The sequence below is a fragment of the Cryptomeria japonica genome, chromosome 8 (assembly GCF_030272615.1).
Source record: "Cryptomeria japonica chromosome 8, Sugi_1.0, whole genome shotgun sequence".
NCBI classification, from domain to species: domain Eukaryota; kingdom Viridiplantae; phylum Streptophyta; class Pinopsida; order Cupressales; family Cupressaceae; genus Cryptomeria; species Cryptomeria japonica.
The window spans coordinates 487,688,057-487,710,751 of NC_081412.1; the positions used below are offsets into that span (position 1 = coordinate 487,688,057).

Below are 22,695 nucleotides of genomic sequence, written 5' to 3' on the forward strand. Positions count from 1 at the left end.
TATTGGATCCCCTTGCCGAATACCCCTAGACGTCGAAAAGAAGCCTTGAGGGCTACCATTAACTAAAACCGAAGCTGAGAACTGCATAATTATACTAGAAATCCACTTAATCTAGGACTTACCAAAACCAAATCTTTCCAACACAGCCATACGGAAAGACCTATCCACCCTATCATAGGCTTTTCGAATATCAAGCTTTAGAATCATACTCCTCTATCTACCCTTCATAGCCGTGTGGATAGCTTCATGGGCCACAATCACCCCATCCACAATATTCCTTCTAGGAGTAAAACCACTTTGTTCACAAGAGATCAGCTTATCAAGAATTAACTTAAGCCTATTAGCAACAACTTTTGTAATGATTTTGTAGATGGTGTTGCACAATGAAATAGGACGAAACTCCTCCATTCCAAAGAAGAACATTTATTTTACAGATGATTCTCTTCTATTATAAGATATCTCTCGATATATATATATATATATATATATATATATATATATATATATATATATATATATATATATATATATATATATAGAACTAGTATCAGATGTATTTATAGAACTAGTATACTTATATATATATAGAACTAGTATCAGATGTATTTATAGAACTAGTATACTTATATATATATATATATATATATATATATATATATATATATATACATATACATATACATATACATATACATATACATATACATATACATATACATATACATATACATATACATTAGTTCTATAAATACATATGATACTAACCACTATAAATACATCCAATGCTTGCCTTTATAAATATATCCCTTTAGGAGACCAATTGTTGTGACCTTTTCACACATCGCCCCATTGCTAACGGGGACCCCCTCTTTTCCTGCTTTCTGTGTTGTTAGGTTAGGGTTTTGGCTTCTTAGTGGGCAATTTTGTGTTTCTCGTGCCCAAGTCTCAGAGTTTTGATCATGCCTAGTGCCATCTAGGGTTTTTGAGGTTATAGGATCAAGTTGCAAACGTTGATATTTTAATGATCCTAAATTTTGTCTAAGTGTTGACCTTTTGAGCGTTAATGTGTTTTTAAACACACGCATCAATGATTTTAAAGTGCCAAGGTATTCTCATACCTTTTGGAGTTGTTTTCTCGCTCCTAAGGTATTATTTTAGTCGATTTCACACTTTATCCCGATAATTTCCTAGCATTTCGCTCATCTTTTTTGAAAAATTTGCCTAAGTCTAGTCTAATTTTGAAGTTTATAAGCGATTTTGAGTGGTTAAAATGCCAAATTCCTAAGGGAAATCCATATTCCAAGGGTTATAAGGTCAAATTCCATGCTAGAGGTGTTTTTCCCCTCATATTCCAAACTACCCACCCTTTTCCCCCACTCAAAATCCACACTACATATGGGTTTCCCCTGAAATCCATATTGGCTATGATTTTCCACCACTGTTTATCCATGCCTGGGTCGATTTTCCCCTGGAAGTGCTAAAATTTGGCTGTGTCCGGAATTTTCCAGACTGCCATTGATTTTCCACCAGGAGTGCGGACTATAGTGCGGACAACATTAAGGATGATTCCATGCCTGGGTCGATTTTCCACCAAGCTATTTTGTGACAAGTTAATGCGCATTTTTGTGCAAACTCTTAGTCCATACCAAAGTCGATTTTCCACTGAGAGCATTTTGATGAGTTTTATGTCCGGATTTTCATCCAGACTGAGGTCGATTTTCCACCAGGGAGTGTTTTTTACAAATGAAGTGAATTTGGAGTGTAGATTCCTTGTCCATGCCCCCATCGATTTTTCCCGGGAGTGTTTTATATGCATTTTGATGAAATTTTGTATGGATTTTTGTCTATACTGAGATGGATTTTCCCTTGTGGGGATTATTTTGACATTTTAAGTGATTTTAATGGGATTTTTTAATCCCAACTAAAGTTGATTTTCCCCTAGAGGCTCAATTTTGACTTAAAATTGAAATATTTAATAAATGAGCCCCATTTTAATTGTTTTTAAATGATGATGAATGATTATTTAAAATTTTTAAAACAAAATTAAATAACTTGCAATAAGCATTTAATGTTTTTACGCTTCTAGAAGCAAGTTGGTTTTTTACCAAACAAGTATATAAGCAAGTGTTTTATCCCACATTGCTTGTGTCGTGAAAGTGAGAGGCAAAAGCAAGTATAAGAGAGGAGTTTCCAGGAATATTTTATTATTAAATTTGTCAGGTGTCTCCGTGAAAGGCGATTTTTCTCTCTTATTGGCAGATTTTGGCAAAGTGTTGAAGTGAAGTGTTGGGTTGAGGATTTCTTTCCTCCTCCATTTTTTCCAGCTTGACAATCCATCCCATTGTTGCCATTGAAGACCATTTCCAATTTTTTTCGATTTCCAAGTTTGGCGATTTTTGGTAGAAGATGACGATTTTTGGTGTTTGGTAACTATGGCTATTTTCTCCTCCATTGCTGCTTGTTGTTCCAGACCTCCATTGTTGCAGATTTGAGCTACATTAAAGACATTTTTAGAATTCCCAAAATGGCGCTATGGCTGAGAAAGTTCAATTTTTATTCTGCAAGTGTTGGGAGCTTACTTTGGTGAATTCCATGCACGTTTGATTCCACCTTTGCCTCCCTACTTGCTGTCATTTGCTGCAGATCTGAGTTTTGCTTTTAGACCTCCACTGTTGGTTGTACATTCAATTTTCAGAATCAACTTTTATTGCCCAACCAGCTGCAACTTTAGCGATTTACATTTGGAGAGCATTTGGAGGCATTTTGGAACCATTTTCAGACTATTAGAGGGTTGTCTCAAGGTCTGCAACTGTGTTAGTGGCTGCTTGTCCTTAGAAATTTATCTTTTACCAGCCATAACTATGTTTCCAAAATTAATTATTTTCATCATCAAGACTGATTTTTGTCAAGTTTGTGCATATTTTTGAAGAATTGCAAAATGTTTTTTGAAGTTAATCTATTAGTTGCAGGTTGTCTTTAGATTTGTTGACCTCCATTGTTGACTGCAGAAGGTGTCTACAGACATACCTTGTGTGAAAACACAACCTTTCACACCTTTCCTTAGTCATCGTTGATCCGGTATACTCCTTTGCACTTTAGTTTGCATAATTTCTAAGCATAGGGAGGTATTAATGAATTTTATAGAGGGTTTTCATGCCCTAGCGTTGTCATACTTTGAATCTAATTGTCAAAATCTACAAAGAGTATGAACTAATTTCCTGACTTTATGTTCTAATTAGCTAAAATCTTTAGAAAGTCAGGAATTTTATCAAGAACATTATTTATTTTCCTAAGTCTAACTTCAAGCTTCGTACAGGTACGATGTCGAAGTTTGGATTTAAGGAAAGGAAAGAACTACTGAAGATGTTGGAGACTGGATTCTATCCAAAGCTCAAGATTTCATCTAGATGGAAGGAGATCACACATACAAACATGTATTTCCTAGACTTGGACCAGATGCGACAGCGGATGTTTGGAGTTGGAAATCAGGTTCCTTCCCCAGCATATGCGAACATTATGAAGAGTGGTATTTTTCATGTCACTGGATTTCCATAGTACATACAGTGCAGTGAGCTTATCGTGGAGTGTGCACGATGTTATGATCCGATCACGCGAATGATCAAAACTCAGTAAAGAGAAGAATGTGGTCCAGAATGTCAGTGGATTTCATGAGGAAGTGTGGACTTTTCCTCATTCCTAATCAAGTGTTAGATAACAGAGATCATACGCATCCATAGTATGAGAATGAAATGAAGAAGACAATCTTATTGCCTAATTGGTCAGAATCAGAAGAGATTGACCTGAATGTATTGATGAGAGAGGTCTTGAGTTTCTCCCGTGCATAGGTAGATATACAAATGAATATGTTAGTTGATATGGGTGTTCCCTTCACTTATGAAAGGATGAAGCCGAAAGAGTCTACTTCCGAGGATGATCAAAGGACTACCAGTGATGTCGGAATTCATGTAGATGAAGAGAGTCAAGTTCCCAAGAGAAGGAAGAACACGCCAGCAGAAGTCAAGGCCAGAGGGAAGAAGATTGAGGAGGTGAAAAAGAAACAAAAGACTATCATTCCTCCACCTATCATTCCTTCATCACCTCTCAATGTCTCATCAATCAAAGTGATCGAAGTAACAGAATATAACAAGAAGACCTAGCAGTGTTCCAACACAATGATACTACTAGAGAATATTCAGGAGTTACATGCCACAACAACATCTGCACCTCCAAATGAAAATGATGATCAACCGAGATCCCTTACTATCCTTTTGGAAGTTAGTTTGGGAAATGAGATATACGATTTGACCAAGAATAATCCTAATGATGATGATGATGTTATCTCGACATTGAGAGAACTTGATCGAGAAACGTGTCTCGACGATGGTATGGAGATGGTTGCTATTCCTGAATGGCTGATGAGAAGTATGGAGAAAAGTAAACAAACGACAAAGGTACAACCTATTGATGACATTGATGACTACCTAGCTAGGAGTGCTAAGGAGAAAGAACCCAAGAGAATGGAGATTTTATCAGAGATGAGACAGAAATGGGGATTGTGCAGATTGCTATTCCTATTGCAGGCATGACAACGGACATTGCTACTCCTATGTATTTCCAGATCACTTCAATTGCCCTTGGTAGTACATCTAGAAAGCAAGAATTTCAGGAGGTTGGTGAGAACCTCAAGGCAATCGATGCAAGGTTAGACAAAGAGATTGCGAAGAAAGAAAGGTACAGAGAAGAGAATATCAGACTTCGAGAGTATATTATAGGGATAAGGCGTGAAAATCCCACCCTTATTTCCCCTATTACAGTTGACCATGGAATGCATTCACACTATGAGGCAGCGAGAGATACACTTTTGGAGGTGGAAAAGTGGATTGAGAATACAAGAAAGCAGGCAGATGATTTCCTTACTCAGTTTGTCCATGCATATGATAGGACAACAAGGATCACATTTAGAATCCAGTATTTGGAGGGAGTTTGGGAAGAATTCCGGCCTATTCAAGAGAAGACTATTTGATGCCTCCAGGCTTTGAAGAAGATTCCTAATTCCACCTTGGTCAGCGAGAACATTGTGCACAGTGGAGACAGATACGATTTCCATGGCTGATATTGTTCATTAGCAGTGAAGAGATCAACTTATGAGAATGCCCAGTCGAGTTGTATGGAGATGGAGGGATTGATTTAGGACATTCAGATGAAGATCTTTGCCTTGGTTGAGGAATTATTGGGTGTTGATGTTAGTGATGCTAGTAGTTTACACTTAGCCGAATTAAGAGACAAGATGGACTTTATGTATTTTTGCCAGTTGGACTCTTTAAAGAAGAGTTAGATAGATGACATGGTCTCTTTGTTGATTCATGTTCATAGTTCGCAGAAGCTCATGCCAGATTGGGAGAACACTTTGGATGTTTGCTCGGATTCACTGGATGTGATTGATGTACAGCAGGATACCTTGCCTAGCATTTCCATGGAGGAGTTAGATTCAGTATTGACTAGATTCTTGGAGTATGCTAGGAGAGAGAGAGATGCAGGGAGGAATCTTCTAAAAGATTTTCTATTTGATGACTAGGTATCTTTTTATTGGGCCATATGTAGGTGGAGCCATTTTTTATGTAAACCCTAATTAGGGCAATTCTAGGATTTTGTTGGCATGATCTCGACCGTTGATCTTGGATCAATCTGGGCCATCCATTTTGTAAGAGACTCTATATATGCCTCCTTGTCTCTCATTTGTAAGCGAGAGTTTTTGTAGAATTGTTGGTATATGCTGCAGATATTTGAATCATAATCATTGTTCAATTGTTGGTGATTTTGCTCTTCAAGTTTTGTGTTTGCATTCATGGTTCTCAATTCCTCCAAGTTAGATTAGAATTTATTTTCATGTATGTTAGATTGAGTGAAAGATTTGTTGAATTCATTTGTGTGGAATCCTTAATCCATACCACTAGCCTCTTGCCGCTGTAAGTGCGCCTTGTGTGGTCAACTGGAAATTTTAGTAAGCTTAACTTCAACTATTACGCGTCCTTTGACAAACATCAACTTGGATGGTGTCATCATTTAATGGTGATAGCCTGAAAATCTTTAAGTATACCTTAGACGGTTGCACTAAGCTTGTGTCAATACTTGATTGTAAGACCTTGCCTGGTTTGATTCCACTAGATCCATTCATCATTTCCTACATTCCTAGGCTTAGATTAGATTTCCTGAACCCTATTCCTTTTGCCCATTTTTTATTAAGAAGTAAATCCAGAGCCATATTGATAAATCTTAAGTTGTCAGCACACTTACTCCGCATCATTTATGACAATACAAACATTTGCGTAAGTCCCCAAATGAACACACCAATTCACATCGACCATTGAGTTACCCACTCGTCAAGACCTGACATATAGAAACCTTGAAATCATTTTAATTGATCTCATTCTTAGCATCTGAAATAATTTTGTTCAAGAGAGGGTAAATTACCTTGATATTTTATTCTGAAATATCACGTGCATATAAAAAACACATCAACACCAATATACTTTCAAACGAGAAGACCATAATTATAGTATAGAGGTATGTTATTATATTATACAAGTAAGCTTACTTCAACGGTGGGGGACCATAAAATAGTTGGTCGACGGTTACAGTTAGGGTTAAGGAAGACCAGAGGATTTTTTACAAGCCCATCTGAAGAAACTGAAGAGGGGAGGAAGAGTAGTCAAGACAACCATAACTAGTAACATCCTACATTATTACAATGGAAGAACCAGAGCTACAACACTCTCAGAATGGGGGTTTTGAAACTCTTCCCACTTCCACTAACATCACTGCCACTGATAATAACACCACCACTGCCAACTTTAACGATCATACGAATGCTGATGCAACGCACAATGGAGATGCTTCTGTGGCAGATCAAAGTTCTGTTCAGACCCAACAAGATGCACAACCAGTGGAGACGACAAGTATTGTTTTTCTTAACTTACTTTATAGCTCCATATTGCCTGCAAAGGATTGTTGTTTTAAAACTTTTTCATTTCGAAGATATGAAACATAACCCCATGAGCTTGAGTTCTGCCTTTGTTTCTTTTTCATTTTGGAACATAAAAGATTTGAGTTGCTGCATTTAGTAGTAAGGATATGACCGTGCTAGATTTTTTGAAGAATGTTTCTTCAAGCAACTGTTTTGAAAAGAGATTTTGAAAAATTGACGCGTTTGGTTGTGCTTTGTGATCTATCGTTGGACGAAGAATGCATTTATACTGCAAGTTGGAGCTCCTTTTATGGATAATAATCCAACCAATCTGAGCTCTATATATTGGGAACGACTGTACATGCATCCCATATGAATCTTAGACACAATATTTTCACAGTCCATGAAATGATGTAACAGGCTTTTGGCAGAAGCTATGCAGAAAATGTTTGCGTCTACACAGTTCTTCTAATTGCTTGTTAAATCAAAGCCCATATGAGGTTTATCTGTTGTTGTTTATTTTTCTAGTTTTCTCCTTAAGAGGTTGAGATCCTGGGTGTAATTATTTGTATAAAGTACAATCCTCACCATAATCTGCAATTACATGTTCCTCCTTCTTGGTCTGACTTGGACTGCAAGCAATGGATTCCATAACCTGAAGATAAATATGAGGAGGAAAAATTGAAATATAAATGTTTAATTAAAAGCCTATTGTAGTCCAAAAGGTTGTGGGGAGATGGTAATAGCATTACAGGATTGCCACGTACATTTAAACACACTTCATCGCAACCACAAACCAGCAGACATTTGACAAGGTTGTGGTGTAATAAATGTAGTGAATATTCACTACACTTGATTTTGAAGATGTGCAAAAGGGAGAAGCGAGGATGAGCAGGAGTAAAGATTGGCGAAACAATAGAGGAAGGTCAAAGAAGTTGTAAACCACTCGGGAAGAATGGATTTATTTTGACAGAGGAGGGCATTTGCTTGAACAGGCTTCGCAAGGGCTTTCTCTCCTCTGTCTCTACTCCTGGCATGGCAGTTGAAATCTTAACTGACAAAGATAACATAAAACTGGGAAAACAAATATACAGGGAATATGAAAATCAGCTCCTTACCATGAGTGCAATTCGTATTGTAGGGAGAAGATCACACAAGTGAATACCAAATTCTTGATGTTAATGGCTGGAAACTTGGCTGAGGATAAAGATTGGGCTCCAGCAGCAGATTTGGGAGAAGATGCAAACCCTCTTTAGGTCTCCCTGCTCTATCTTTGGGCAACAAAATGTTCGAGTTGGCAGAATACCCTATTGACTTTCATATCCTGGATGACTGCTCATGAAATTTTAGCTGACACTGGCAGTCGCACTCTAGTTGTCAGGTGCTTGGGACAGTGTCCACCACTTGATGATTTTGTGTCTTGGACAAAACGCCTGGACGAATCAAGTGGCTCCCTTGGTTGAGATCCTGGATTATGTTGTTTTTCTTCTCCAGCTTAACACCATTGACAACTGCAACTTTGTGCTTCTGAAAGACCCTTGTTTTATAGAAAGACAGGATTGTTCTAGCCCTGTAGCCCCCCTTCTTTGATCCTATGCCTTTCACCATTACATCTGTGCCAATTTGGATTTTCTTATACAAACTACCATTAATAATAAGAGATCCTGATCCTGATCCCTTTCTTTTTTATAACGTCTGATTGGTATCTTTAAGGTCCTGCTCTATCCTCCTATAGCTTTGGTTTTCTCCACCAGTTTCTTGATTCTTAGCCAGGCTCATGTAGTTTAGTGATTTTGCTTTGTCAGCCTCCATACCTGACTAGTTTTTCTGAAGGTCTAGTTTATTTTCTCTCGCTCTTGGGTTTGGAGCTCCACTTTTTGATTCATTTTTGAATTTTTCAGGAAAGGCCATCATCCCACACTTTACCAAAAAAACAAACAAAAAAAACTGTGGATCACAGAGCATGTTGAACAGGAATAATTTTTGATTTGCAGCAGCCTTTTCAATAAATGCAATACTTTATCACCCAAATTAGGAGTGTTAGGCGATTAAATTTATTCAAAGCATACACATTCAAACAAAAGCCTCATATGATTCCTCAAGTCAAGGAATATCATAAAAGGAATGATGAAATAGATCACACTTCCTTATGCATGCAAAGTTGGGCTGTCATATTCCCATGTAGACGGCAGGCAATGATTAGAAACATTAAACTATACATGTACATAAATATATATATATAAATTATTTTTACCACTTAAAATACATTTTATCTTAACTAGTAATGAAAGGATGCGTCCATTCCCAAGCCACCTCCGGAATAGACACCACGTTTCAAAGGGAATCGCGTGGTTTCAAAGAGGTATAAAACCGCACCCCAAGGAAACACAAGAGAGGGAGTGACAAGGAGAGAAGGACAAGGAGAAGCATCCAACAGGTAACTTCGTTACTCAGTAATAATATTTATTTCAGTTTTCATAATTTATGATGCCTAGACAACCATGAGGATTGCCCGGGGAATGCATCAGTTAGCAGACGATGTAAAAGGGCTATTCGCTGGTTCTTCCCAGCGATGAAGAACCAGCGCCTAGTAAGCATTCCTTCCCATCACTAGTAGGCTGGTACGTCCCCAGGCCAATCCGCTTAAATGTCGAAATGTTGAAGTATGTTTTGTGCCAGTTGTATTAAAACTGTTTTCATTCCTCATATAACAGTAATTAATATAATTTAACTAGTGACCCAAATTAATTGCTAAATCGGTTCCATGCCTAAAAATGTCTTACCAAATGAACTAAGCACATCTATAATGTACAAAAGGGTAAAATGAACTTAATCTTCACGCTAGATAGGTAACCTGCAATATCAGGTTTAGAATGCTGCATAAAAATACACTTTAGTGATAGACAAAAGATTAAAAATAATTCATTCATTCTCAGACACAACTAATATGTAGAGAAAAGGAATACTAATTAATGATAGTCATGTTTTTGCAACTAGGCACAAATATAATGAATTAGTCCCTACAAATTTATATATAATGGATAAATGTTAACCAAGTAATATGGTCATAAATCTATGTTTTATGTATGCATTTGTTATCTTCCTGATATTCTCTGTTTGTTAGTACATTCAAGATAATGAGTGCAAGCCAGGGGTATGCTAGGCCCATCCTCAGGTGGCCCTATTAGTCCTAAGAGACGGGATGGGTTTGGATGGGTAGCCCAGCCAACCTGGAAAATCCTCAAAATCTAGAATGGGTTGTGTATGTATTTTGTGCTGCAATAATTATGCCACCGATCTAATATTACTGCTGACATAAAATAAAATATCTAAATGTTGCAGGAAACCGTAATTTCCTTTTGTGGCCCTAAATCCAACCTTCGGTGGATAGATCAGGCCCTAATTATTAGAAAGGCAAGGCAGGTACAGCAAAGGTTCATTACATGGGAATGTATGAAAATGGTTGATAGCATGCTCTTGAAATCTCACCCATTGGATCTGTTGCTGAATCAATGGCTGTGGATCAGCCTTCCTTTTCAGGCTGAACTGCAACTAAGAAGACACTGTTCAGTTTTTGATGGGGCTCTATCTAGAAGTCTAGCTACATTCTTAGCATTTCTGGTTCTTTTGCTGTTGCTAAATGAATCCCTTAGGCATCCAATATTGGTATTGGAGTCCCTGTGTCTCCTTTTCAATCCCCAGCTGTACAAGGTCAACTTTCCATCTGTGAGTTTCTTGTTGTGTTTGAATGTAATCTCTGGGCATCTGATGTTTACATAGGGGTTCCCAGATCTGTATCTCAAACTTTGTGACGAGTTTATAGGTCTGCATTATCTAGGGTTGTGTTCTTGTGTGTTACAAATTGCTTTTCAGGGTTTTCAGTTCTCTATTCTGACACATTGCCTGCTTTGCCTTTTATGCTTTTATCTAAACCCTTACATCCTTCTATACCGTTTCCTTGTGAATGTTAGTGTAGGCTAGCATTATAATATATTGGAAAGGAGTCTATATCTCTGGAGGTTGCTTCTGTGTTGAATCTGGCCTGAGCTTTTCATTGTGTGGTGTGAGTTCTTTTCAGACCTCAAAAACAAACATTGGGTACTTTCAAGCATGCCACAGTTAAATGAGGTACATTCGATGGTGACTTGGGTTTAATAGATTACTTTCAAGTGTGACACAGGTTTAATGGGTTACATTAGATGGTGATTGTGGTTTAATGGAGTACTATGGACTCAAAAGGTTGGTGCATTAAGGCTACAGCATCACCAATCTTGCCTCAGGTTTGGATCAATGATTCCTTGCTTGGATCACTGACCCTAACAGCATGTACAGAAGCATAAATAAAAAATGTTGATTCTTCAAGAACCCCTTAAATCAAAATGGCATGGAAAAGCAAGACATAGATTAAAAGGAACACATTGGAAACGAATGGTGTGGAAATTTCCATACAGAAATTTATATAATATAGGTAAAAATGGACATAATATCAATGTTTTGTGCTTAGAAAAATTAGCCCCAGAAATACCTTGGATGGCCCAGAAACATCAGGAAATATCTGTAAACAGTCTTGCTGTTTCCATGTTAGTCGTGAAAACGCTCAATGTTCTGGAAACATTTCTAAGGTGTTTCCCTTGCATTTCAGAGATGGCAAAAGGGCAAAACAGACACCCCAATGACATTTCCTACGACTCAGAATATATCTTGTGCACAAATTTGAACTTACAACAGTTACGTTCAACCATATAAGTTTTCAAAGGAGTTAAAGCTCTAAAATCCTTTTGCAGTCTACAAGTGGCTTATTAAAAAGATTGTTGTGTATTTACTTTTAATAATGAAAATCATTGTCTGTCATTTATCAGTCAACTATCCTTGGTAGCAGTGGATGTGTAATGGTTTAGGTATGCAAAATGTTGGGGGATTAGCACAGAAACCATCTCATGAGCTTGATATTATTGTGTTGTTTATTCATTTCATTTAGTTGATGTAATTAGTTATTATTAGAAGTTTTTCTTAACATTTTCAATGGTTGGTATTCATATTTGCCCCATGACCTAGTTATTTTAAGAAATAGAAGCTAGAGGGTGACTCTCTAGTTCTAGCACGTGTAATTTTATTTCTATTTTTTTGCAGTAATCCCTACAGAAGAAGATAGATTATGGGGTATAGTAACAAAAAATTCATCAGACTTTACTTCATGGACTTCTCTAATTCAAGAGACAGAAAAGACGGTAAGTGACAGTGGAATCTTGTATGCATGCAAAGTTATTATGTTTTCTGTCTCTGTTATACAAATCACCATTTTATGGTGATTGCCTTTTCCTTACCATTTTTGGATGTTAAGATCATTAATAGTCCAGTTGTGTTTGTAATCCTTATTAAATTGCTTTTGTGTGATTTTGTTTTTGGTATCTCCTCTCTTTGTCATTAAACATATTTTATTTTTATCAAGATGGGTGTCTTGGATTATAGGTTTAATGATAATATGATATTGTGAAATTCATTTCTTGACAAATTCATGTTAATTCTTTTTTAGAAAAGGAAAGTAACTTTCCATGCCTTTTCATTAATTATTAGAGGATTATGAAACTATCCCGTGTTATTTTATCTGGATATTGAAACTTCAATATGATACTTGTAATGTTGCTTTTCATATGATTTTGTTGTTGGTATTTCCTTTCTATCATTAAACGTCTTTTATTTTTCTCAAGATGGGTGTCTTGGATACTGGATTTAATGATAATACAATATCTTGAAATATATTCATTTCTTGAGAAACGCATGTTAATTCTTTACCAAAAAGGAAAGTAACTTCCCATGCCATTTGATTAAATATTAGAGGACTACGAAAGTATTCTGTATTATTTTATTTTGATATTGAAACCTCTATATGATACTTGTTATGTTGCTGTTCATATGATTTTGTTGTTGGTATCTCCTCTCTTTGTCATTAAACATATTTTATTTTTCTCAAGGTGAGTGTCTTGGATACTATATTTAATAATTAACGATGATACAATATCTTGAAATTAGAGGACTATGAACTATCCTGTGTTAAAAAAGGCAAATAACAGAGGCAGAGAGCATAAGTAAGGGAGTTCATGATAGGTATATAAACCACCTTTTGTTATCTTCTTTTTGATTTTGTAACCTCTACATAACAGAGACAGAGAGCCAAATAGAATAAATGAAGGAATTTAATTTGTTATCTCCAAAATCTTATCATGTCCAATGCTTTAGTTAATAGGCATGGAAGGTGATAACTTATCATTTGACATTTGATCTTAGGTTTCTTAGCACTTGGAGATGTCCATTCTACTCAACTGCAAAAACAAGGATGTAATGAAAGTATACAAATATTGAGCCTATGACAATAAAATCACCTAAAATGTTATTGATCTATCTTTGAAAAGAGTTGGTGACAGCTAAGTCAAATGGCACTAATTAGCAGAGATGGGAGGTGACAACTTGTCTGTTATATAACTCAAATATGTATTAATTATCATATTACTAGGAGATTCTCAATCCATGAAGCTGCAAAAATAAGGGCATCATCAAGGTATACAAGTATTGAACATATGACATTCAGATCACCTAAAGGATAAAGTGATGCTCATCCATCTCTGATAGATGCTGGGAGTGGTAGCCAAGCCAAAAGATTTTGTATTGTTGATATCACAAAAATAATTATATTGATGTAAAAATAGCAGTACTGTGACATAATCCATGATCCATAATATGTAGGGCAGGGGACAATATTGCTGACAGTTACCTGTTAAGATGGTTTTGGATGAAAAGGAAAAGAGTTTTACTGTTTGGTTTCCTTACAAAAGGTTTTGGTTCAGAAGACCTAGCACAAATAATTTCATAATTCATTTCTTTGAAGATGTGATTTGATAGTCAAATTGAAATATGGGTTTACTGAGGCTTTGTTTGAGAGATTATGTAATCTTTCAATGAAGATGAGTCTGGGTGCAGAAGATGTGAGGAGACTCGTTCAGTTGAATTTGGATGGGTGGCTTCTGCTTCTGAATCTTGATGAGAGCCAATTCCATACCATATGTATTTCCAAAAACACAAATTTCTTGCTTATCTGAAGTAACTACTAATTTTTGTTTTAGAAGCATAGGGATGTTTGGTCCGAGTAATACTGAGCCTTGTAGTGTTCAACAGAACAAATATTTACCTTGTGTAATTGATAAGATGTTAAGTAAAGTTGTAATGCTGGAATGGGTACTGTCCTAGGGACATGATCTGTCTAACCTACCTTTTAAATATATGACCTTTTAATAGGTAAAAAAGAAGTAGGTATAGAATTTATAATTAATTATATTAATATAAGGATCTAACTGGAGATGACAGGTATATCTGTTACAAGATTGAAGTTGAAGGGATATACTTGGGGATGACAAAATATAATATGTATCTAAATACAAACAACTAAATAGATGTAAATTTTAGTTTTAATGGCAGTGTTAGATATATAGCATATAGTTTATTAGACATCTTACTATTTGCTCTTCTTACTAGTATCTCTTTGGGATTTTATAAGACACTTTTCTGCAGTAAAAGAATCTGTAATTTTTTGTATATTTCTATAATCTATTAGTGTTTTTCTTTAGTTCTTTTAGCTTTTGCCATTTAGTTAGGAGCTCCCAGGGAAAACTTAATGTAATTTATATGATATTTCTAAGAAACTTCTGTACAAAGTTTCCCAACTATGTGTTAATGCATGATAGCTTCGGTAAGATAAATGATTGAATGAGAGATAAATGAAGTCTCTCATTCAATCATTTATCATATCGATAACTATGATAAAACCTTCAAGCAATTAATTCCTCTTTGATAGCCATTCTACATTTGCATATAAATAACCTATTCATTGATAATCATACTATGTATTTTGTTTATGTTCATCGATTAATAAATCTTGTATTTAAATTTATATCGATTAACATAAATAATGATAAATAAATGATTAATCAAAACACCGATTAATATTGGGTTGCATATGATATATCGGGTGGCATTATAATAAAGGTTACCGATAGTTATCGGGTGTTAAGCCTACACCGATGATTATTGGTTGTTAAGGCTAACATGCCGATAACTATCGGCTGTTAGCATTGTGCTAACACCGATAGAATCGGCTGTTATAATACTTCCACACCGATTGGTATTAACATTGAACATGCATTTGTTTAGTATAAACAAAGAGGCACGATCAAGTAATGTCTTGATCGGTCATGACCGATCAAGGCATTGCTTGACCGTACCCCATTTGTTATATACTTATATTGAGTGGCATTCGTGAGATAGGACATATAAAATATTAAATGCTCCTCTCACCTGCCACAAACAAGAAGATAGTCAGATTCATACATTAAGGCTATAATATATACAACAAGATTATTTCAATAGAATATAACTTGCATATTGAATGTAAATTGAACATCATTTATATGGTATCAAAGCTATAGTTAAATCGAACCTGAGGCTGTTCAATTTTACGTAAAATTCAAATCAAGTATATATTCAACATCACAATCCTATCAATGGCTAGCGCTATCAGATTTCAAGACAGACTCGCAGGGGGTGACGACTTCTCCGTATGGAAATTCAGAATTCAAATGATTCTAAAAGAAAATAAAGTTGAATCATTTGTAAATACTGAAACTAAAGAACCTGAGACTAAACCTGACAAAACAATTTGGAGAGAAGGAAATGATAAGGCTATCAAAATCATAGTTGATGGGGTAAGGAACAATATTATGCCCATTATAAAGAAACATTAAACAACCTTCGACATGTTAAAAGCACTTGAAGACGCTTTTGAGATATCCAATGGCAGTAGAACCTTGGCTCTAAAATGAGAGATAAATCATATAGCCATGATAAAAGGGGAATCAGTCAACGCCTACTTCATGCGAATATCTACCTTAAGGGATGAACTGGCAACCCTTGGATATGAGATCCAAAGCAAAGAATTAACCCTCATTGCTTTAGATGGGTTGCCTAGTATTTGGAAAACGTTCGTCCAAGGCATCAGTGCAAGGGATAACTTTCCAAAATTCGATAGGCTAAAGGTTGACTGTCTCCAAGAGGAATCAAGTCAAAATAAGAAAGGGATCAAACAAAAGAATATAGATGAAGATCTTCAAGTTCTAAATACGAACTCAAACAAAAAGGGCAAGCAAAAGCAATTCAGGAAGAGAAAAGGTCGTCACAGCAAGAACTCCTTCAAGAAGGACCTCTCTCAAATTCAGTGTTACAGATGTGACAAATTTGGGCACTATGTTGCCAAATGTCCAGAAAGAGCTAAACAAGCCACATTTGCCAAAACAGGAAAATCAAAAAGGGAAGAGGACTTCGAGAAGTATGTGCTCTATTTAGCACTCACAAATCAAGCATCAAACAAAGTGAACTCCTGGGTGATCGACAGTGGCTCATCCAGACACATCACAGGATTCAGAGAAGTACTAGACTCCATGAAAGAGGAGAATGATGAGGAGGTAACCATCGGAGATGACTCTACACACTGTGTCAAAGGAGTTGGAAACTGCACCATCAAACTAAAGTCAGGTGTATCATTACAACTTAGAGGAGTGCTATATGTTCCAGGCATTAAGAGGAATCTTGTCTCAATATCAGCACTGGAGGACAATGGATACAGAGTGACCTTCATGCACAACAAAGTGTTGGCTTGACCAAAGAACTCATTGATCAAGAAAGCTAAAACAATTGGTCAAAGACAAGGCTACTTTTATGAGCTATGCACAGAGCCCAACTTAGCCCTAATTCATGAAACTACAGATGCCAATGAAATCTGGCATAGAAGACTAGGCCACCTAAATTTTAGAGCTTTATCATCAATGGGAGACCTTGTCACATGTCTACCTAAGCTAAAGCAATATCATTTAGGGGCATGCACAGGATGTGCCCTAGGTAAAAATACTAAGGGTGCTTTTTAGAGTAGTACTAGAAAAACAAGTAAAATTTTAGAGTTAGTTCATCTTGATGTATGTGGACCTATGTCTGTAAATTCATTGGGGGGATGTCTGTATTATGTAATATTTGTTGATGAGTACTCTAGGAAAACCTGGATCTACTTTCTGAAATGTAAAGAATCAGAAGAGATCCTTAATAGGTTTAAAGAATTCAAATCACTAACAGAGAACTACTCAGGAAACAAAATTAAACCTAAGAACTGATAATGGGGGTGAATATACATCAGAATTATTTAAAGAGTTTTGTAAAAATTCAGGGATTAAGAGGGAGTTAACAATACCTTACAACCCTCAACAAAATGGGATAGCAGAAAGGAAAATAGAACAATTGTTGAAGCTGCCAAAGCTATGATTCTTGATCAGAATCTAAATATCAATCTTTGGGCAGAAGCAACTAGCACTGCTGTATATATTCAAAACAGATGTCCTCACTCTCATCTTGAAGATAAGACCCCTGAGGAAGTCTTTACTAAATCAAAACCGGATATAAGCCTCCTTAGGATTTTTGGATGCCCTGTCTATATTCATGTACCTAAGGAGAAGATTAAAATTAGAGCCTTCTGGAAAAAGGGGAATCTTTGTAGGATACAGTGAAACCTCCAAAGCCTACAGGATATATATACCTGGTCAAAAGAATATTGAACTAAGTAGGGATGTGATCTCTGAAGAAAACTTAGCCTTCAAAAAAGCCCAAAGCTCTCTAGATCCTGAAGCCTATATTCCTAACCCTAGCTTAGATAGAGATCCTGCTCCTGAGCTTCAGAGGGAGAATCCTAAGAAAACTATAAGTGAAACTCAAAGTCCACCTAGAGAAAACCTCAAGAAAAGACCACTATGGGCCACCAAAACTGTAGAAGAAGCTCAGAAGTTTGTTGCTCCCTTAGGAACCTTCAGAGAAAGCAAAAGGCCTAATAAATTCACTAGCTATGTTGTCCTTATGAATGATCTCTCTAAAGCTGAAGCAAACAATGTATCAGATGCACTTGAACATCAAGTATGGAAGGATGCCATGTTTGAAGAGTATCAGTCCATTATGAAAAATGATGTTTGGGAGATTGTTCCTAGGCCAACCAAGAAATCTGTGGTTTCATCTAAATGGCTTTTCAAAATCAAACATGCTGCAGACGGTAGTATTGAAAAACACAAGGCCAGATTTGTAGCCAGAGGCTTCTCACAAGGGGAGGGAATAGATTATGAAGAAACTTTTGCACCTGTTGCCAGGTATACATCAGTAAGAGCTGTATTAGCTATTGCAGTAGCAAAGCGGTGGAAGGTACACCAAATGGATGTTAAGACAACCTTTCTAAATGGTGAGATCTCAGAAGAAGTCTACCTAGAGCAACCTGAAGGGTTTGAAATTCATGATGTAGAGTCTCATGTATGTAGACTCAAGAAAGCTCTCCATGGGCTCAAACAAGCTCCCAGGGCCTGGTATGGAAGAATTGACACCTATCTCTCAGGACTAGGCTTCTCCAAAAATGATGCAGATCCTAATCTCTACTACAAAAGAAATAAAGGTGATATGCTAATATTGATTTTATATGTTGATGACTTATTAATCACAGGAAATGATCACCTTACAGATCAATGCAAGACTGATCTATCCAAAGGATTTGATATGAAGGACTTAGGACTCCTTCATTACTTCCTAGGATTGGAAGTATGGCAGAATTCTGACAACATTATACTAAACCAAGGAAAGTACACCTTGGATATTTTGAAGAGATTCAGAATGCTAAACTGTAGACCCATGACCTCTCCTATGGAAACCAACTTACATAAACTTAAAGAAGCAGCAGCAGAGTCACAACCCACTGATCCTACTCAATACAGACAGATGATTGGGTCCCTGATGTACCTGGTAAATACAAGACTAGATATCTGTTATGCAGTTAATGCTCTAAGTCAGTTTATGTGTGAACCGAAGGAGATACACCTGGTTGCAGTAAAACACATTATGAGATACCTACAAGGTACCCTAAACCTTGGTCTCAAATATGAGAAAGTTGATATAGACCTACATGGATTTACAGATTCAGATTGGGCTGGAAGTGTGAAAGACAGGAAAAACACTTCAGGGTGTTGCTTCAGTCTAGGTTTAGCTATGATATCTTGCATCAGCAAGAAGCAGTCTTCTGTAGCTCAAAGCTCCACTGAGGCAGAATACATTGCAGCTTCTATGGCTGCCCGAGAGGCAGTATGGCTTAGGAAGTTGCTTGTGGGGTTGTTTGGAGAACCTGTGAAACCCACTGTTATACACTGTGACAACCAGAGCTGCATAAAACTTTCAGTAATCCCAGTGTTTCATGACAGATCCAAGCATATTGAGATTCCATACCACTATGTGCGAGATATGGTAGATAGGAATGCAATCCAATTGGAATATGTTTGTACAGGAGATCAAACTGCAGACATTCTGACCAAACCTCTTTCCAGAGTGAAGGTTGATCACTTCAGAAAAGGTTTAGGTATGATAGAAAGGTAATTTGCTTTGTAATCTATATTTGCATACCTATAAGATGTTTAATGTGTAAACCTCTTTGTCATGATAGGACAATTTTTGGATTCTATCCCCTGGGTTCATATCTAAGAGGTGACGATCTCTCAAGATAGTGAACACTTGTATGGGGACATTATAAGGTGACAATCTTATAATGTCAAAACCAGTTATCATGTTGGATCTCTGGTGTGTCATGGATGTGCCATGATTGTGTTGTGATAAAACATTTGTATAAAGTGTTAGTGCACATATCACAATTTGGATAAGATGAGAAATTAATCTTTCTCATATGATTATCCTTAAGTATTGCATGTGTAGGCAATACTGATATCACATGCTTAGGTGATATCCTGTCAATCACAAGATTGATGTGATGGACTTCAGTATCGCGTGTTTAGGTGATACTTCATATCATATGATTAGGTGGTATGATTTCCTAAGAATGTCTAAAATGCTAACTATCAATTGAATTGTGATGCTTGAATATATTGTCTACATTCATCTTACCTAGCTAAGAGGGAGTGTTAATGCATGATAGCTTCTGTAAGATAAATGATTGAATGAGAGATAAATGAAGTCTCTCATTCAATCATTTATCATATCGATAACTATGATAAAACCTTCAAGCAATTAATTCCTCTTTGATAGCCATTCTACATTTGCATATAAATAACTTATTCATTGATAATCATACTATGTATTTTGTTTATGTTCATCGATTAATAAATCTTGTATTTAAATTTATATCGATTAACATAAATAATGATAAATAAATGATTAATCAAAACACCGATTAATATCGGGTTGCATATGATATATCGGGTGGCATTATAATAAAGGTTACCGATAGATATTGGGTGTTAAGCCTACACCGATAGTTATCTGTTGTTAAGGCTAACATGCCGATAACTATCGGCTGTTAGCATTGTGCTAACACCGATAGACATCGGCTGTTATAATACTTCCACACCGATTGGTATTAACGTTGAACATGCATTTGTTTAGTATAAACAAAGAGGCACGATCAAGTAATGTCTTGATCGGTCATGACCGATCAAGGCATTGCTTGACCGTACCCCATTTGTTATATACTTATATTGAGTGGCATTCGTGAGATAGGACATAGAAAATATTAAATGCTCCTCTCACCTGCCACAAACAAGAAGATAGTCAGATTCATACATTAAGGCTATAATATATACAACAAGATTATTTCAATAGAATATAACTTGCATATTGAATGTAAATTGAACATCATTTACACTATTAACGAATACTTCTACAAGATATATAAACACACTAGGAAATGCCATCTTAAGTTTCCTGATATCTAGAAATGTCTCAATACGAGTAGAGGGTTATGATACGAGTCTTTGGGTATTTATGATTCAATGTAAGATTATAATGGAAGGAACTTGGGTCACTGCAAGTTATCTTTTCTTGAAATGTTTTGATGTTGAAATATCTATATCAGTAACATCTTCTAAGCGGCGACGATAATTTTCTTTGTTGATCTTATTTCTCTTTTGAAGCACATGAAGAAGATAGATGATAAGTCTAAGATCTTAATACATTTTTTCAGAGCAAAACATGAAACTGAGCGATTTTGATTGGTATCATCTTTCAATTCAAATACATAGAGAACTGCTTCGAACTCGAATGCATGTTTGCCTACAATAATCTGGAATATTAGTTTGTTTTTGAAGAACATAAAAACTTTGTATTGTTTTAGGATGATGCGGGTTTTGATAAATTGATCATCAGCAATTATTTTTATGATTAAGATGGTGCCATGGTTCAATTACAATTAGTTTTCAATACAATGGGCTCTTGTGCATACTTAATTGCATCTTAGTTTCATATTGCAAGTTTGAGTAGTTTTAAATTTTAAATTAAAACACCAAAAAAAATTGTAGAGTTGTGTTAGAAGAAGACACAAATAAATGGGTTGTTGAAATTGAAAAATACTTAATTTGTCTTCCTCATTTGGTGTAAGTTTTGTTTATTCCAAAAGAATGTTTGCATTTTTATTAAATGTTCTTTTTAAATTGAGTTTAGGAACATTACATCAAGTTAAAATGAAATCACAAAGTATCCAGCACCGTTGGAAAATCAGAATTTTGTGGGTATGTGTGGGTATGGTATCCAAGGTGTATCTGTGTCGTGTTGGATACAGGGATATGTGTCTAGTGAGGGGCAGAGGTGTATCCAGCTACTCCGTCTAAAATCAACAAATATTGATACTTTGGAATAGATCAATTGCACATATTAGCAATAATGACAGCTTGCATCTATATGTTATTTCAGGTCGTACTGTCAATTATCAATCAGCTATGTAGATAAATTGCTATGGAGATAAAGTGCAATCATAAATGCTGAAAGGAGGCATTAGCAGAAGTTAGATCTGGTTGCCTATTTAAATTGCCATAATGCATAAACCAGTGGAATGTATAAATTGCAAGGAATATGAAATGCAAATAGGTGCTGAATATTAACAACAATGAAGTGATGACAATACAAATTGTCTCCATCTGGAGTGGTGCAGCAGTATGCCAATAATAAATTTGCCTCACCAAGGCTGTTGCTGAAAGTATGTCAGTATTATTAGAATATTTAATTATATTCTAGTCACCTATATTTAGTTCCTTGTTTAATGGTCATTTAGCTTTTTAGTTAATTAGCTTTTAAGCTTTATTTAGCATTTAGCTTTTTCTTTTTAGTTAATTAGCTTTTAAGTTTTATTTAGCATTTAGCTTTTTCTTTTTAGTTAATTAGCTTTTAGCTCTTTAATCTTTTACTTTAACGTTATGTTCTAATTATAGAACATCGTCTTGTAACCTCTATATATACGTGTGTATATCATTCAATGTAATCATCCGATTATTGAATCATTCATTCAATTTATTTTTCATGGTATTAGAGCATGGAAATTATAAATTTCGAAATTTTTTGTTATTAAAATTTTTTGAAGTTTTTTATTGAAGAGATTTTTTTTAAAACTGTTTTTTTGTTTTTTTAAAAAAGAGCAGATTTATTTTTGCAGGTTGAAAATTTTCCTAGGGTTTCTGCAATTTTCGACTAGGGTTTTGACCCTTTAGTTCAAGTCGAAATTTTATTCTGGTTGCAGATTCTTGGGTGGGTTTTTTGCGACCTCAACTGGGTCATCGTCAGATTTTTCTGGGTGCATCGTTTTTCGTGCCTCAATTTTTGAGCCGTCGGATCTGCAT

The 22,695-nt window shown here is 35.8% G+C and overlaps 1 protein-coding gene across 2 annotated transcripts in view; it reads left to right on the plus strand.

Moving 5' to 3' along the window:
- The first annotated feature begins 6,575 nt into the window (after window positions 1–6,575).
- Window positions 6,576–22,695, plus strand: part of LOC131077271 (pre-mRNA-processing factor 39-1) — a 53,204-nt gene continuing 37,084 nt past the window's right edge. Inside the window, exons 1-2 of one of the 2 annotated variants that reach the window (XM_058014724.2) lie at window positions 6,576–6,956; window positions 12,095–12,192. In XM_058014724.2, the coding sequence (XP_057870707.2) occupies window positions 6,749–6,956; window positions 12,095–12,192 (306 nt within the window). In that variant the 5' untranslated portion in view covers window positions 6,576–6,748. The remainder of the gene's footprint in view (window positions 6,957–12,094; window positions 12,193–22,695) is intronic. The other variant, XM_058014723.2, reaches the window with a different exon arrangement.